A 14,911-nucleotide genomic window follows, 5' to 3' on the forward strand; every position below is an offset into this window, starting at 1 on the left:
GATAATTTGTGTGGTGTCTGGTGTGTTTTTCTTTGCGTAGGGGTTTTTAAAATAACCTGTTAATTAATTGTACTTTCTACGGAGCTTTGCATTCCAATTTTTCATTTAATATTAAAATGATGCAACTATAGACCCACGGGTGATCGAGAGTGTACTAATGAATATTTGCCATAAACAACTCCAGCGTGAAATTTTATTTCTCTGTTAAATACTTACTGCTGTTTTTTGTGATTAGGATTGGCTTGTACTGAGGGATACAAACTGTTCATAGCAAGAAAAGTCAAATATTTATAGAAGTATGGAGGCTTTTTAGTGGTGAAATTTGCCTAATATATTGAATGCAGTTGTTGGTCAGCTTTAGCTTTGCCTGTTGACATGTTGGAAAAGGTTAACAGAACAGTAACGAGGTCACTTGTATAAATAGATGCTTTTTAAAATTAACGTGGATGGGGTTCCCCTTGTGGCGCAGTGGAAACGAATCCGACCGGCATCCATGAGGATGCGGATTCAATCCCTGGCCTCGCTCACCGGGTCGGGGATCCAGCGTGGCTGTGGCCGGCAGCTGTAGCTCTGATCCGACCCCTAGTCTGGGAACGTCCATGTGCTGTGGGTGTGGCCCTAAAAAGCAAAATAAATAAGGAACACGTTATATAGGTTTACTCTCACTTCGTTTAGAACCTTAAAAAGGTTTTTTTCTTTTTTTTAATGGGCGTTTCTTTTACATGCAGTGTTTTGTATTTTACTGTTAGTCTGTCATAAAATTTGTAGTAAATGCGTGCGGTGGCAGGTGCCTGTGATGTGTGTGCCACGTGGGAGTGCTCGGTCTTGGGATAACCCGACATCCGGCCCTTAGTTTACAGCTCCGGATCGCAACGCGGGGTGCTGAGCAGCTCGTGGAGGGCGGTAGGATGGTGTATTCTACGTGTTCGCTGAACCCCATCGAGGACGAAGCGGTCATAGCGTCTCTGCTGGAAAAGAGTGAAGGTGTGTGTGCAGCGAGTCTTCTCGCAAGGAGAACATGGACTTTGCAGAACCTTTATTGCCGTGGTGTATTTTCTCGTAGGCTTTTTCTACGTTTGTTTATGGGGGTTTGCTTATCTGATTGGCCTGTAAATCCTAAAAGGGGGTTATCGCTGATGAAAACCAGGGATTTTGATTGACTGGCTCGTTACATTTAGGTTGATGTCATCCAGGTCTCTCCGTGTTACCTCATGTATCAGAATTTCCTTTCCCTTTTTTTTTTTTATTTGCTTTTTAGGGCTGCACCCGTGGCATATGGAAGTTCCCAGGCTAGGGGTTGAATCAGAGCTGCAGCTGCCAGCCTACACCACAGCTACAGCCAGTTGGGATCGAAGCCGTGTCTGTGACCTACACCACCGCTCACAGCAGCGCCGGATCCTTTAACCCATTGGTCGAGGCCAGGGGTCGAACCTGCATCTTCAGGGATTCTAGTTGGGTTTGTGACTGCTGAGCCACAGAGGGCACTCCAAGACATGATTTCTGAATCATGTTTTTTGCGTGGTTATGAGCTCCGTATTTTTGGTGGTGCTTTATTTCAAGAAGGCTGTGGGCTTTCCCTCTGGGGCCCTGGGATCCGTGGGGGGGGGGTGGGGGGGTCCCGTGAGCAGTCTCCGGTAACGGCCCCGCTGAGGGCTCCTCGTGCTGGTGCCACCGTGGACACAGGGTTTTTAAGCGAGGCTCTTGTCTTGATGGCTGGTTTTAGAAAATTAACTTGGGCCTAAGACAGAAGGTGTAAAAATTTCCACAGCTCACTTGAAATGTTGCTTTTGGGTTCTGGGATGTTTGTTAGACAGAAGGGCGCAGAGCCCCGTTCGCCTAAGTGGTGTGGCTGGAAGCCAGGGCGGGCCGGATGCTGGGGGCCCTGGCCTGGGCTCGGTCCGAGGCCGCCTGTGGAGGTGGCCCTGGCTGCACCCAGGGCCCTGCAGGGGCCCTTACTGCAGCAGCTTTTCTGTGCTGGAGTTTACACACCGTCAGTGACAGCCGCGTTTCGAGCTCTTCGGTCACCTCCCTGCAGTGCCGGCTCCTCCCCACGTTCCGCTTCGGGCCGGGCCCACTGGTCCGTCTGCCCTCGGCTGTGGTCTGTCCTCCCCGGGTCTTTCCTGTCAACAGCGTTGACCAGTGTGTGATCTTTCATAGCTGGTTTCTTTCATGGGCACAGCCTGATTTTCTTTTCTTTTTCTTCCCTCAGGTGCCTTGGAGCTTGCGGACGTGTCCTCCGAGTTGCCGGGGCTGAAGTGGATGCCGGGACTCACGCAGTGGAAGGTAATCCATCCCCTGGGTGACCGAATAACCAGCACGTCGGGTTAGGCGGCTCGGAGTCCGTCTCGGAGCCGTGTTCAGTGACGGCCGGTGTGATTTACACAAACGCTTGTCTCTGGCAGTGGAAGGTTTTCCCGTCTCCGTCCTGCGGTTAGAAGTCAGCTTTGTTTATTCTCATCCCTGTAAATACAGCTTCCCTTTTTTCTTTTAATTGCCTGGGATTCAAGCTTTGTTTCCAAGACGAAACAATTCACTTTTCAGTCTTAAACCAGGACCAGTCCGAGGCTTGTTTTAAAAAAAGAAAAAAACGCCCATGGAAAATGGAAATGCCGCGTTATAGAATGGCTGTCCGTTCTCGTGGAATGAAGGCTTTTTCTGTTCTTTACGAACAGTCCTCCTGGCTTTGGAGGGAAAGGAGAGCCCTGTTCCCAGGCGGGGCTGGTCACCCCGCGCCCCCCTCTCGCTTGCAGGTGATGACGAGAGACGGGCAGTGGTTCCCGGCGTGGGATGACGTTCCTCAGGGCAGACACACGCAGATCCGGCCCACCATGTTCCCCCCGAAGGACCCCGAGAGCCTACAGGCCATGCACCTCGAGCGCTGGTGGGTCGGTGGGGCGGCGGGGCCTGCGTGGCCTGGGCCGTGCGCGCGGCCGCCTTCCGCTGGGAACGTTCCAGCAAGTGGGGTTTCCCAGGGCCCGGCAGCTGCGGGCATCGAGCATTTGTGAATTGGAAACGCGGTTTGAAGCCAGCTGGTCCCACGCTCCGGGCGCGGGCGCTGCTTTAGGCTCCTGCAGCGCGCACGTCGGCCGTCCTGAGCGTGAGGGGGGGTCCCGCGCGCATTTGCAGCGAGAGATTGTTTTGGATCAGTTACAAGGGGTAAGTGGTGGTGTGTGTGTGTTGTTTCTCCAGTCTTAGAATATTACCACACCATCAGAACACGGGAGGGTTCTTCGTGGCGGTGTTAGTGAAAAAGTCCCCGATGCCCTGGAATCGGCGTCCCCCGAAGGTAAGCAGCTCGGCGGCTGTGGTCTGGCTGTGCGGTCGGGGCCCAGGCTGACTGAGGTCGCTGGGATATGTTGCGGGTGGAGAGGAGTGTGTGTGTGTGTTGGAGGGGAGGCCTGTCTGTCTGTCTCCTGCCTCACCAGCCCCTCGCTCCCCGTGAAGAGGGAGCCCTGGAGCTCGGCACCTGCTCCGGCCCGACACACTCGTGTCACCCAGTTTTCTCAGAACCGCATTTTAAAAAGCTTTTTTTTTTTTTTAAAGGGATTTATTGCAGTATATTTAGATGTGATTTCCACAAAGTCGGAGCAGGACATTTTTAACAAGGTGTTTGCATGCTTCACTCTGAGGCCTAAAGAGGGCCGATTTGGGGCTCCCGGATCCGTCTTACTTTGCTCCGTCACGTTGGACCTGGTCAGACGCATGTGGCCGGTGGGGTCCCCAACAGCCCAAAGTCCTTGCACCAGGGGCTGCGTTGACGTTTTTGTCACCAATCGCGTCCTGGGCAAGGGAGTTACCGCTCTTCCCAACCTTGTCCTTGGTTGGGACCTGTGGTTCTAAAGTATTTTTTAAAGTGAGATGTAACTGACCTACAACGTCACGTTAGGTCAGGTGTGCAGCATAACGATTCTGTTTGTATGTACATAGTTTTACACCATTTTTTCTTGTGAAAACTTCTAAGATCTCCTCTCAGTAACTTTGAAATAGGCAAGTGTTGTTAACTTTAGTCCCGCTGTGCATTGTGTTTTTTTAATGTTAGATCTTACATAAAATTACATTACAATTTAACAAAAGTAAAACATTTATTTTGTCCTTCTCAAAGCCAAATTATACTGCTGTCCCGGATCTCAAGTTCATTCATTTTTCAAGAGGAGTTTCCTTGGTGCCTGGAAACTTCCTCCTGTCTTCGCAGCGGTTTCCCCAGGGCCCTGGGAGAGTTTCACTGTCCTCCCTTAGGTGGCAGTTATTTATGTGCTCGTGCCAGGGGTCGTGTGGGACTCAACCGTGTCCTCCTCTGCCCCGGGCGGTAGCATTTCTGAATGAAGACAAGCTGACCTCATTGGCTCCTGCCTAGAAACCAGAAGTTAAAACTAGAATCAGTGCCTGTGAATTTAGCTTGTAATAGCATGTAGACAAAATACTTGTTTTAAAAAAATTCTGAGGAGTTCCTGTTGTGGCACAGTGGGTTAAGAACCTGACATGGTGTGCCTGAGGATGCAGGTTCGATCCCTGGCCTCGTTCAGCGGAGTAAGGATCCGGCATTGCCATGAGCTGTGGTGCCATGAGGCTTGGATGCCAAGTTGCTGTGGCTCTGGTGTAGGCCGGCGACTATGGTTCTGATTCGACTCCTAGTCTAGGAACCCCTATGCTGAAGGTGTGGCTCTAAAAAGACACACCAAAAAAACCAAATTCTGTCTTTATTTTATTTATTTATTTATCTTGCCATTTCTTGGACCGCTCCCGCGGCATAAGGAGGTTCTCAGGCCAGGGCGTCTCATCGGAGCTGTAGACGCCAGCCTACCTCAGACCCACAGCAACGTGGGATCCAAGTGGCATTTGCCACCTACACCACAGCTCACGGCAACGCCAGATCCTTAACCCACTGAGCAAGGCCAGGGATCATACCTGCAACCTCATGGTTCCTAGTTGGATTTGTTGACCATTGAGCCATGACAGGAACTCTGTGTCTTTCTTTTAAACATAAAACACTCTGTTCACTTGGGTGGTTTTGAGAGCCCAGTGCAGCAGAGGCAGCTGAGTGACAGCTCACCCCATTCCAGCCGCAGGGTGAGCCCTCAGATCGGAGGGGGCCTGTACAGCCCAGCCCCGAGGACCCCACAGCCCAGAGCCCTCCTGACCCCGCCGTGCTGGGCAGTAAACCGGACGCTGTCATGAGCGACGCAGAAGCCGTTGAAAGAGCTGAGGGTCTGGAGAATGACGGGAGCAAGAGGGACGGCGTGTGCGGGTAAGAAGCACGCGTACCTTCCTGTGGGTCCCGGGCGCTGTCCTGTCCGGCGGTGGTCTCACGCGCGGTGGGGGTGCCAGGGCCTCCCTGTGTCGCATGAACCTGCCTCGTGGATGCCGCTGCCTGTTGTCTTGGGGGAGGGGACCCCCTGCCCTGCCGCCTCCGTGTCTGGGACCCTGGGCTGCTCGGAGTTGGGCGGGGGTGGCACGCGGGAGGCCGTGTGCCGTGGGGTTTGCTGCTGTCCCTCGGGTGCCAGGTCCATTTATCTTGTCCCCCTCTTCTCAGCCCTCCTCCATCCAAGAAAATGAAGTTATTCGGATTCAAAGAAGACCCGTTCGTGTTTATTCCCGAAGACGATCCATTATTTCCTCCCATCCAGTAAGGATTAATCAGCCTCGTTAATTCTGCATTTAGAGACACTCGCCATAGAGCCACGGATGCCTGTGTGGGGCCCTTCACCGGCGGGTGTTCATGGAGCTCCGCTCCCCCTGCGTGTCCTTCAGAGGGTTTTCACTGAACCCTCCGTTTAAGGGGAGCGATAACCAGGAACGTGAGCCCCTGGAGGTCAAGGCAGCAACATGAGGCCTCTGGGCGGTGAGCCTGAGTGGGAGTTACTCGGGGCTCTGGGGCCGTGGCCGGGGCTCCCTGCCCAGCCCCGGTTTGGGAGACGAAGAGTGCTGGGTCCCAGTGGCATCTGCAGGTGGAACCGGGCAGAGGGCGCGGGTCACGGTCTTGAGGTCGTCTCTTCCTCACCCGGCTTAGCGTCTGTTCGCCAGAGCCGTCCCTCTTCCGCTGCCTCCTGGACAGCGGTCCTTTGCCTCCCTTGGTCAGAATCCTCCCAGAACATCCCTGAAGCGCGGGGGGGTTCTCGGGTGTGTCGCTGGAGCAGCAGTTCAGGGGAGAGGTCGCACCACCTGCTGTGCTCAGGTGACTCGGCGCCCCTCAGCCTCCACACACCCCGGGGGAGAAGGGACCTCTGGGGGGGCTGCAGGCTGAGCGCATGTCAAGCTCGTGCTGCACTGCTCTCTCGTGAACGGCTCTCTCATGTCTGCTTTGCAGGAAATTCTACGCCTTGGATCCTTCTTTCCCAAAGATGAACTTGTTAACTCGAACCACGGAAGGGAAGAAGAGGCAGCTCTACATGGTGTCCAAGGAGCTGAGAAACGTGCTGCTGAACAACAGCGAGAGGATGAAGGTACCGGCCGCGCAGACGAGGCGCCCCTGCGCTTCGCACCTGCTCGGGGCTCTGTGGGAGGAGCTGGGCCCGGCACCGCCCTGGCGTCTGTCCATCTTGGGCAGGGGGGATCCCAGCTGCCTGGTGGTCTCTGAGCGGCTGGCAGGCTCGGGCTGTGCGATGTGCCCTCCCTGCTCCTCTGCGCAGTGTCCAAGCGCCCTGTTTCTCCTGCGGGCACTACTTTTCCGGTTTCCATAGAAGGTTCCACGTTCAGGCCCCTGTCTTCATTGGCTGTACGGTTTTCCCAGCTCATTTTTCCCCTCAAAGCTCATTTTCCCCCTCGCGTGTTTATCTAATGAGGTGCTTCTCCACGTGCTCTGGAGGCCCCTGGGGTCAAAGGCAGCTTCATGACAGTGGTAGGACAGTGTGCCTTTTCCCCCATCCTCCCTGCGGGGACACTGGAGCTTCCATGGTGACAGCGTCCTTGCCCCTGCCGGCTTGTGGACTGTGTGTCTGGGTTCCCGTGTACTCGGAGCGTCCCGGTCCGAGGTCTGTCGTAGCTGTCAGTCAGCGGGAGGCCCGCACACCAGAGCCGGCGGGGCGAACCTCAGGCGACTCATGAAATGTTTCCCACTTCTTTTCGCTCCTTTGCAGCAGCTGCGCCCTGTCTCCTCGTGGCAGAAGGGAGAGGTTTAATCCGTGATGCTGCCTCTGCCCACGCGTGTGTCTCAGCTGCCGTTTTCCCTTCCAGGTTATCAACACCGGGATTAAAGTCTGGTGTCGCAACAACAGCGGCGAAGAGTTTGACTGTGCTTTCCGGTTGGCGCAGGAGGTGATGGGCCTCGGGGGGCACGGCACAAGCCACGGGGGCGAAAATGGGTATTGCTCAGCTGGCCGGCAAGTCTGGACCATCTAGAGCTAGGCTGGCTTCTCCCAGCAGGAGCCTTCTCTGGGTCATGGGTGTCACCCGTGTCGCCAATGCCGGGGCTGCAGTGGTTGGGGTGGGGGGGGCAGCCGGACTCAGGGGACACTGGCCACTCACTTCACAGTGAGTGGGGGGCGGGGGTGACTTCCTGTTCATAATGGAGACCTCTCTGTTTATTCCTACAGGGAATATATACATTGTATCCATTCATTAATTCAAGAATTATCACTGTATCGATAGAAGATGTTAAAATTCTGTTAACCCAGGAAAACCCATTTTTTAGAAAACTCAGCAGTGAGACCTACAACCAAGCCAAGGACATGGGTAAGCAGGGACGGGTGGGTCATAGCTCGTCTTCGTCACGGGGAGAGACGCGGGTCTCCCTGCCTGGTGGCTCTTTCTCCCTTTTGTGTGTCAGTACCTGAGCCTTTCTTCTTAGTGACTCTTGATTGTACTTTATTTATTTATTTATTTTTGTTTTTTCAGTGCCACATCCATGGCATATGGAGGTTCCCAGGCTAGGGATTGAATTGAAGCTGTAGCTGCCGGCCTGTGCCATAGCTCATGGCAGTGAGATGCTGGGGATCGAACCTACGTCCTCATGGATGCTCGTCAGATGCGTTTCTGCTGAGCCACAATGGGAACGCCTCTTTTTTTTTTTTTTTTTTTTTTTTTTTTTAATTTTTGATTTTAAGAGGGGTTTCTGGAGACACAGCTGGTACTGTAGCTGAAATGAGGCCTCTGTCCACCTGCACCAAATAGACTCCAAGACAGTTTTTGAGGAAGAGAAAGAACAGTTTTATTGCTTTGCCAGGCAAAGGAGGACACCGCAGGCTAAGGCCTCACAACGGTGGCCTGTCCTGAGAGGGGACAGCAAAGGGCCTTACAGGTTTAGCTCAGAAGACAGGCTTCCTGATGAAGGGGTTTATATGCTTCTCTGTCCATCGATGATTTCGGAGTCGTCAAGGCTGGCGTCCGTCGGTCCAGCGATGGTTTCTGGTGGTCTTTGGGGTTATCGTTCTTTGTCCTTCTCTCTGGAAAGAAGATGCTTACAGGGAAGGGGTGTGAGGGGGTGTTGCAATTGCAAAAGGAAACACAAGGTGCAGGAGAGCTCCGAATAGACAGTCACCGTGAGCAGAGGAAGCAGCTGGTCCAGGAAGGGGGGGTGGGGGAGAGGCGGCAGCAGGTGCGGGAGAGCTCTGACGAGACAGGACACCTTAGGCATGAGTTCATGGGCCGAGGCAGGACGTGGCATGATGGAGACTGTGTTACCTCGTGTTTAGCTGTCACCGTATTTCCTAATCATTAGCTCTTGAGTCAGCCTTTGGAGACAGAGGGGCGGCCTGGAGGCTGAAGGAAAGGCCTTATGCTTCAAACACAGAGAGCGTGTGGTGGGGGTTTCAGTACCTGCAGGTGCTGAGGGTCAAGGCCGTCCCCAGGGTCCTTTCCTTCCCCGTCCGGCCCCAGGCTCGTCTGCAGGTGCCAGGGCCCAGCCCCTGCCATTGCGGAGGGCCTCGCGTGGGCAGGTCCTGGTGCTCCGGAGAGCGGCCGCCCGGCGGCCAGGTTTGCGTGGTCGTTTAACCAGCCCTGGTGGTGGGGTGTGCCTTGTCACTGGCGGTTCCTGCCGCACCACAGCTACCGTCACAGCCTTAGTTTTCTGCTTCATAAACTTCCCCCAAAACCATTCTAGTGATGTTTCTTTTTTTTTGGTCTTTTTGCCTTTTTTTTTTCTAGGGCCGCTCCCATGGCATCTGGAAGTTCCCAGGCCAGGGGTCCAGTCGGAGGTATAGCCACTGGCCTACACCACAGCCGTAGCAACACCAGATCCGAGCCGCGTCTGCAACCTACACCACAGCTCACGGCAACGCCAGATCCTTAACCCGCTGAGTAAGGCCAGGGATTGAACCCGCAACCTTATGGTTCCCAGTCGGATTCGTTAACCACTGCGCCACGACAGGAACTCCTAGTGACGTTTCCACCTACGAATAAAGGTGGTTCCACCAGGGATTCTGATTTTGTTTTTTTTCCTGTTCTTGTTTGCTTTATAATAATCTATTGAGTGTTTCTGGCTGCATTTGATGGAAACCGCACGGATCAGTTCCTGAGGCTGTGTGATGTGTGTTGTGTTGGAAACCGGGGGCCAGAGGGAGTGGAGGTGCGTCGTGTGTGGTGTCCTCTGCTCCCCGCAGGCACAAGCGTCTTTAATAGGCGAGTGAACTGCTCGTGCTTGTCCTGTTTCCCTTTAATCCTACGCTGAGATGATTGCAGTATAATTTGTGACAATTTTTGCGTGTTGTTGCATGCTGTTCTGCGAGTTGGAACAGGTGTTTATTGTCATCCTGAGTTTTGACAGGTAAGCAGTCTGTCCCCTCGGCCTGCGTCTGAGGGGCCTGCTGAGGCGCTCCCGCACATCCCCGAATGGCCGGATGCGGGCCTCTTCCTGCCCGTCCCCGCTGCCTGGCCCCCGGCTTGCCGGTGGCCTCGTCTCCGCCCAGACCCCGAGGCCGACTGTTTGTGGGCAAGGGGTGGCCCTGCCTGGACGGCTCAGCCGACCCGTGTCTCTTCTCTTCCAGCCAAGGGCAGCGTCGTCCTGAAGTACGAGCCGGACCCCACGTAAGTGACACGCTCCTGCCCCGGGGCCTCCGTGCACTGGGGGCGGCCGGGGAGGGGGGTCTTAGAAGCTTTCGGGGGATGCTCCCCTCAAACAGTGGTGCGGAAATTTTAGAACTGGGATATTCTCGTGTGTCCTCACAAATACACGTCTCAGTAAAACATTCTGAAACGCGCAGCCCCGTGTGCCATGGAGACCTCGCTCTCGCTCTCGCTTCAGCAGGGGGTGTGAAGATGGCACGAAGAGGGTTTCCCTCTCCCCTGCTGCCCAGCCCCTGTGCGTGGTGTCCTGTTAGGCCAGAGGCCGGAGTGGGGAGGTTCCGGCCCCTGCGGTGACACTGCCAGCCACCCCCCCCCAATTCTGCAGCCCCCTCCCAGGAGGAAATAAAACAGGGCCTGGGGCTGGAGAGGGATTTGGGCAGCTACTCTGCAGGTGGTCCTTGACCTGAACGCAATGCAGGCAGGGAGCTGGGAAGCCCTGAGCCGGAGGTGGGAAGCAGCTGGACGCTGTTAGGGCAGCGCACAGCCTCCTCTGACCGGCCTCCGGCCTCCAGGGCGGGGGTGGGGAAGGGTGCAGGGCCTCAGGTGAGATGGCAGGTGAGTTTAAGGGACAGGAATCAGGTGGCTCAGGTGGAGAGTTGGAGGCGATCCTGGGATGCAGGTTCACTTTTCCACGGGCACTGGCTTCTCGCTGAAGAGGGCAGGTGAAAAGACAGCTTGGGGAACTGAAATTGTCTAAGAAGGAAGGCAAAGGGAGTGTGGGAATTGTCTTGTATTTACTTCTCATTTTTTATCGGCTGATCGTCCGTGCTTTATCCTGGGCGAGATGGAAAGGCCTGTGTGTTTTCATCTCTTTTTTTTAGTGGTTTCTCTCTCTTCCTGGTTCAGGCCATTCTCACGTCTCTGTTTTTTTTTTTTTTTTTTAATATAAGTGAAACTCTTCGTTTGTTCCTTGCTCGGCCTGTGTCACTGATGTCCGGTGTCAAGTAGGCGTGGGACGTACGTTTACCTGCTGAGGCCTTTAGGAGCCTGAAGGCTAGACGAGGGTCGTGCTGGAAAGAAACTAAATAGCATTGCGTGTGGTTCATGCTCATGTGCGTGGTACCTGCTCAGGGGCACGTGGGTGATACAGCAACTGCCTGCCAGGCAGGAAATGGGGGTTCTGCCGCCTGGGGAGCAGGCAGGCAGATTTGAAGGCAGGATCGAGCAAACTGGGGCATGGGGGCGAGGGGGGTACATGTTTGCACCCAGCTGGCGCTGCTTGTTGGACACGAGCTGGCATGGTGTACCGGGTCGTGTTGTTGCAGGGGTGGGTAACCAGACCCAATCGTGGGAAGCTCGAGAACTGGAAGGATGGTGGTCTCGGCGCCTGGTCTGGAAAACGGGGGCGGGGTGGCAGGCAAAGTGCCAAGGGCCAGTAGCGTGGAGCACACAGGTAGCTCGCCAGGCTTGGAAAGATGCCAGTGTTTGGAGAGTCTAACATTGAAGGTGTTTGAATTTGCGGGAAACCGGCCAGCCTGAGGGTCTTGGTTCAGCACAGGAGGAAGGAAGACGATGGGCTTCCTCTGAGAAAACCCTCCGTAGAATGGCACACAGATGCCTTCCCGCTGGGGCTCCTGTATTAACGCTCTTCCGCTGCAGTCCTGAGGACATTTAAGGCTCACCCGAAGCCGTTGGTTCCTAGGAAACCAGATACGCTCCAGTGCCCCATCGTGTTGTGCGGATGGCGGGGAAAGGCCTCCATTCGAACTTTCGTGCCGAAGAACGAACGGCTTCACTATCTCCGGATGATGGGGCTGGAGGTGTTGGCAGAGAAGAAGAAGAAGGAGGGGGCTGTGGCGACAAATGAGAATGCGGCCAGCCCCGGGGCGCCGGGGGACGAGGTGGGTGCTGAGCAGGAAGCAGAGCAGCCGGCCAGCCTGGAGCTACCCATGGCCGGTGACCCAGCCAGTGACCCGGCGGAGGTCCCCATGGGCAGTGACCCGGCGGAGGTCCCCACGGGCAGTGACCCTGCCAGTGACCCGGCGGAGGTCCCCATGGGCAGTGACCTGGTGGAGGCTGGCCCGCCCCGGTGAGCAAGCTGCAGGGGCCTCCCCCAAAGCCAGGCCTGCTTCTGACCTGTGTGCTGCCTGTTAAAGGCTGGGGGCTGACAGCGGTGGCCATGGTCTCTGACGACCCCAGGACTCCCTTCCTGTGGAGCTTATGGAAGAGTATTTTTTTAGCTTGTGGGAGAAATTGCTCATTTTACATTGTTTTTTTCTGGCAAGTTGGGTCCGGTGTGCCTGTTGCTGGCAGTGGACTTTCATGGCTACAGTCGTATTCTACCGAGAAACGTGACTGCCCTGCGGAAAGTTTCAGGTCCCTTTTGTTATGCCTTTATGGGTCTTAAGGTCCAGTACTTCTAAGTATTATTTATAGAGAGAATCTATAACTCCTTAGGAATTGCTGGGAAGCGACCCGCTTTCACGATGACACGAAGTTGCACGGCGGTGCGACATTGATGCGGTGGGGTTAATATCTGAGGTCTCAGATGACGTCTGTGCCTTTGTAATAAAGGGTAAAATAAACTTTCTCGGAGTAAGAGCTGTATCATGAACTGTAATGCTAATGGTGAGGGTTCTGTGCTTTTAGGGGCGCTCTGTGACTTGACTTTTTAAATGGGGTTTGGGATCCTTGGAAAGTTTAAATAAAGCGTTATTAGTGAAAATGCGTGCGTGGACGACTCTGTCTTACTCTTCACGAGAAGGAAAGAACTTCTTTGGGGTAAACGCGAGCCACCTTATTGGCTGGTGGAAGAATTTTAATGGGAAGTCTGCCCTTGGAAGCGCTGCGAGGATTTCCTTGTGGGCTTACCTGTATCCTCTAGAGGGCAGTGTTGACGCCAGAGCCACTGAGATGGTGGGGGGATAAAGGTTCACTTAGCAGTTGGGGGACTGGCTCCAGTCCCCTGGGCACGGGAGCCGCGTGGCCTTCTCAGTAAATCACTGAGTCCCAGCTGTGTGCCGGGGGGTTCTGGGTGCTGATGATACAGCTTAGCAAGGTACCTTCAGAAAGTATGGTGTGGTCCTCGTCACCTGGCTGTCACAATTATTGCAGTCTTATTAACACCCCTTCTTATTGCCCCACCCCACCCCTTTATTCTGAAGTAAATCGTGTCTACCAACATATCAAAATGTAAGGACACGTTGTTTTTTAAATAAAAACCAATAACTTCACGTCAAAAATGGTAGCAATTCCTTAATGTCAAAAAGCTTATGGGAAAATTCTGTGCACTGAAAACCATAGCACACGGATGGAAAAAGTCGAAGTGAGTTCCCTGGTGGCTCAGTGAGTTAAAGATCAGCATTGACAATGCCGTGGCTCAAGTTGGTGCTGTGGCATGGATTTGATCTCTAGCCCGGGAACTCCTGCATGCTAAGGTCATGCCCCCCCCACACAAATTAAAGACACAAAGAAGTAGATAGTCCATGCTCACGGGTTGGAAGAAGTAGTATTAAAATGTGCACACTTCCCAGTGATCTTAGATTCAATGCAAGCCCTATAAATATTCCAATGGCATCATTCACAAAAATTGGGGAAAAAAAAAAACCCTAAAATGTATATGGAACTACCAAAGACCCCAAAGCCAGAGCAACCTTAAGAAAACAATAAAGCTATAAGCACTGCATTCCTAACTTTGAACTGTGTTAAAAAGCTGTAGCCAGACAGCATGCTATTGGTATAAAAGCAGACGTGTAGATCGGAGTGGAAAGCCGGGAATAAATTCCTGTGCACGTGGCCAGTACTTGACCAAGGAAGCAGGACATACAGTGAGAGAATGCTGGTCTCTTCAATAAACACACGGACCCTCATCTTACATCGTATACGAAAATGAACTCGGTGAATGGACTTGAGTGGAAGGCAAACCGAAACTCCCAGAATGAAACATGGGTGAGCTCCTTACAGGTGGGACTCCCTCAATGAAAAAAGCAGAGGAAACCCTAGAATGAAAAGGCAGCCTGCTGCGTATTTGCAACCACATAGCTGATAAGGGGTTAATATCAAAAACACAGGGAACTCATATAATGGAAATAAAAACAAACGAACAAACACCATTATGGGTACAGGACCTTCGTGGGCCCTTTTTGAAAGACGACATCACCAGTCCTCAGGGAGATGCAAATCAAAACCACGATAGCACCTCCCAACCTGTTCGGATGTCTGTTATCAAAGAACAAAGGCCATGCGGACGTGAGGGAAAGAGAACCCTAATCGTCTGTTGGCGGGCGTGGAAACTGGTCCAGCCACTGGGAAACAGCGTGGAGGTTCTTCAAGAAATTGAAAGTAGAACCACGCGGTGATGCGGCGGCAGTCCTACTGGTGTTTATCCAAAAGCTGCCTCCAAGAGGACCTGCAGCCTCAGCTTCACCATAACGTGTGATAGCAGGATAGGGCAACAGGCCCAGTGGTTAACGAATCCGACTAGAAACCATAAGGATGCGGGTTCCATCCCTGGCCTTGCTCAGGGGTTACGGATCTGGTGTTGCCATGAGCTGTGGTGTAGGTCGCACACACAGCCTGGATCCCTCGTTGCTGTGGCTGTGGTGCAGGCCAGCAGCTACAGCTCCGATTCAACTTCTAGCCTGGAAACCTCCATATGCCGCGGGTGCAGTCCTAGAAAAGACAGACAAAAAAATAAATAAAAAAGGAAAAATTCCCTTCTGTAGCACAACAGAATTGGCAGTGTCTTGGGAGCGCTGGGATGCAGGTTCCATCCCCAGCCAGGCACAGTGGGTTAGAGAGCCTGTGTTCCACGGCTGTGGCTGGTGTTGCAACTGTGGCTCAGATCTGATCTCTGTCCCAGGAACTCCGTATGCTGTGGGATGGCCAAAAAAAGAAAAGAAGGGAAAAAAGAAAAATTAAACTCGTAGAAAAATGATTGCCGGGATGGGCAGAAACGAAGACTAACCCCCCGGCC

The 14,911-nt window shown here is 53.7% G+C and overlaps 1 protein-coding gene across 4 annotated transcripts in view; it reads left to right on the plus strand.

Annotated features, from left to right (window-relative positions):
• NSUN2 (NOP2/Sun RNA methyltransferase family member 2) overlaps window positions 1-14,911 on the plus strand; it is a 79,095-nt gene that overhangs the window by 18,959 nt on the left and 45,225 nt on the right. For 3 of the 4 annotated variants that reach the window (XM_021077094.1, XM_021077095.1, XM_013982784.2), the window contains exons 9-18: window positions 854-984; window positions 2,210-2,283; window positions 2,751-2,881; window positions 3,190-3,286; window positions 5,061-5,245; window positions 5,531-5,623; window positions 6,305-6,440; window positions 7,171-7,251; window positions 7,530-7,668; window positions 9,918-9,957. In XM_021077094.1, the coding sequence (XP_020932753.1) occupies window positions 854-984; window positions 2,210-2,283; window positions 2,751-2,881; window positions 3,190-3,286; window positions 5,061-5,245; window positions 5,531-5,623; window positions 6,305-6,440; window positions 7,171-7,251; window positions 7,530-7,668; window positions 9,918-9,957 (1,107 nt within the window). Of the gene's footprint in view, window positions 1-853; window positions 985-2,209; window positions 2,284-2,750; window positions 2,882-3,189; window positions 3,287-5,060; window positions 5,246-5,530; window positions 5,624-6,304; window positions 6,441-7,170; window positions 7,252-7,529; window positions 7,669-9,917; window positions 9,958-11,638; window positions 12,662-14,911 lie in introns of those variants that run through there. The other variant, XM_003359850.4, reaches the window with a different exon arrangement.

Source organism: Sus scrofa, chromosome 16 (assembly GCF_000003025.6).
Source record: "Sus scrofa isolate TJ Tabasco breed Duroc chromosome 16, Sscrofa11.1, whole genome shotgun sequence".
Taxonomy (NCBI): domain Eukaryota; kingdom Metazoa; phylum Chordata; class Mammalia; order Artiodactyla; family Suidae; genus Sus; species Sus scrofa.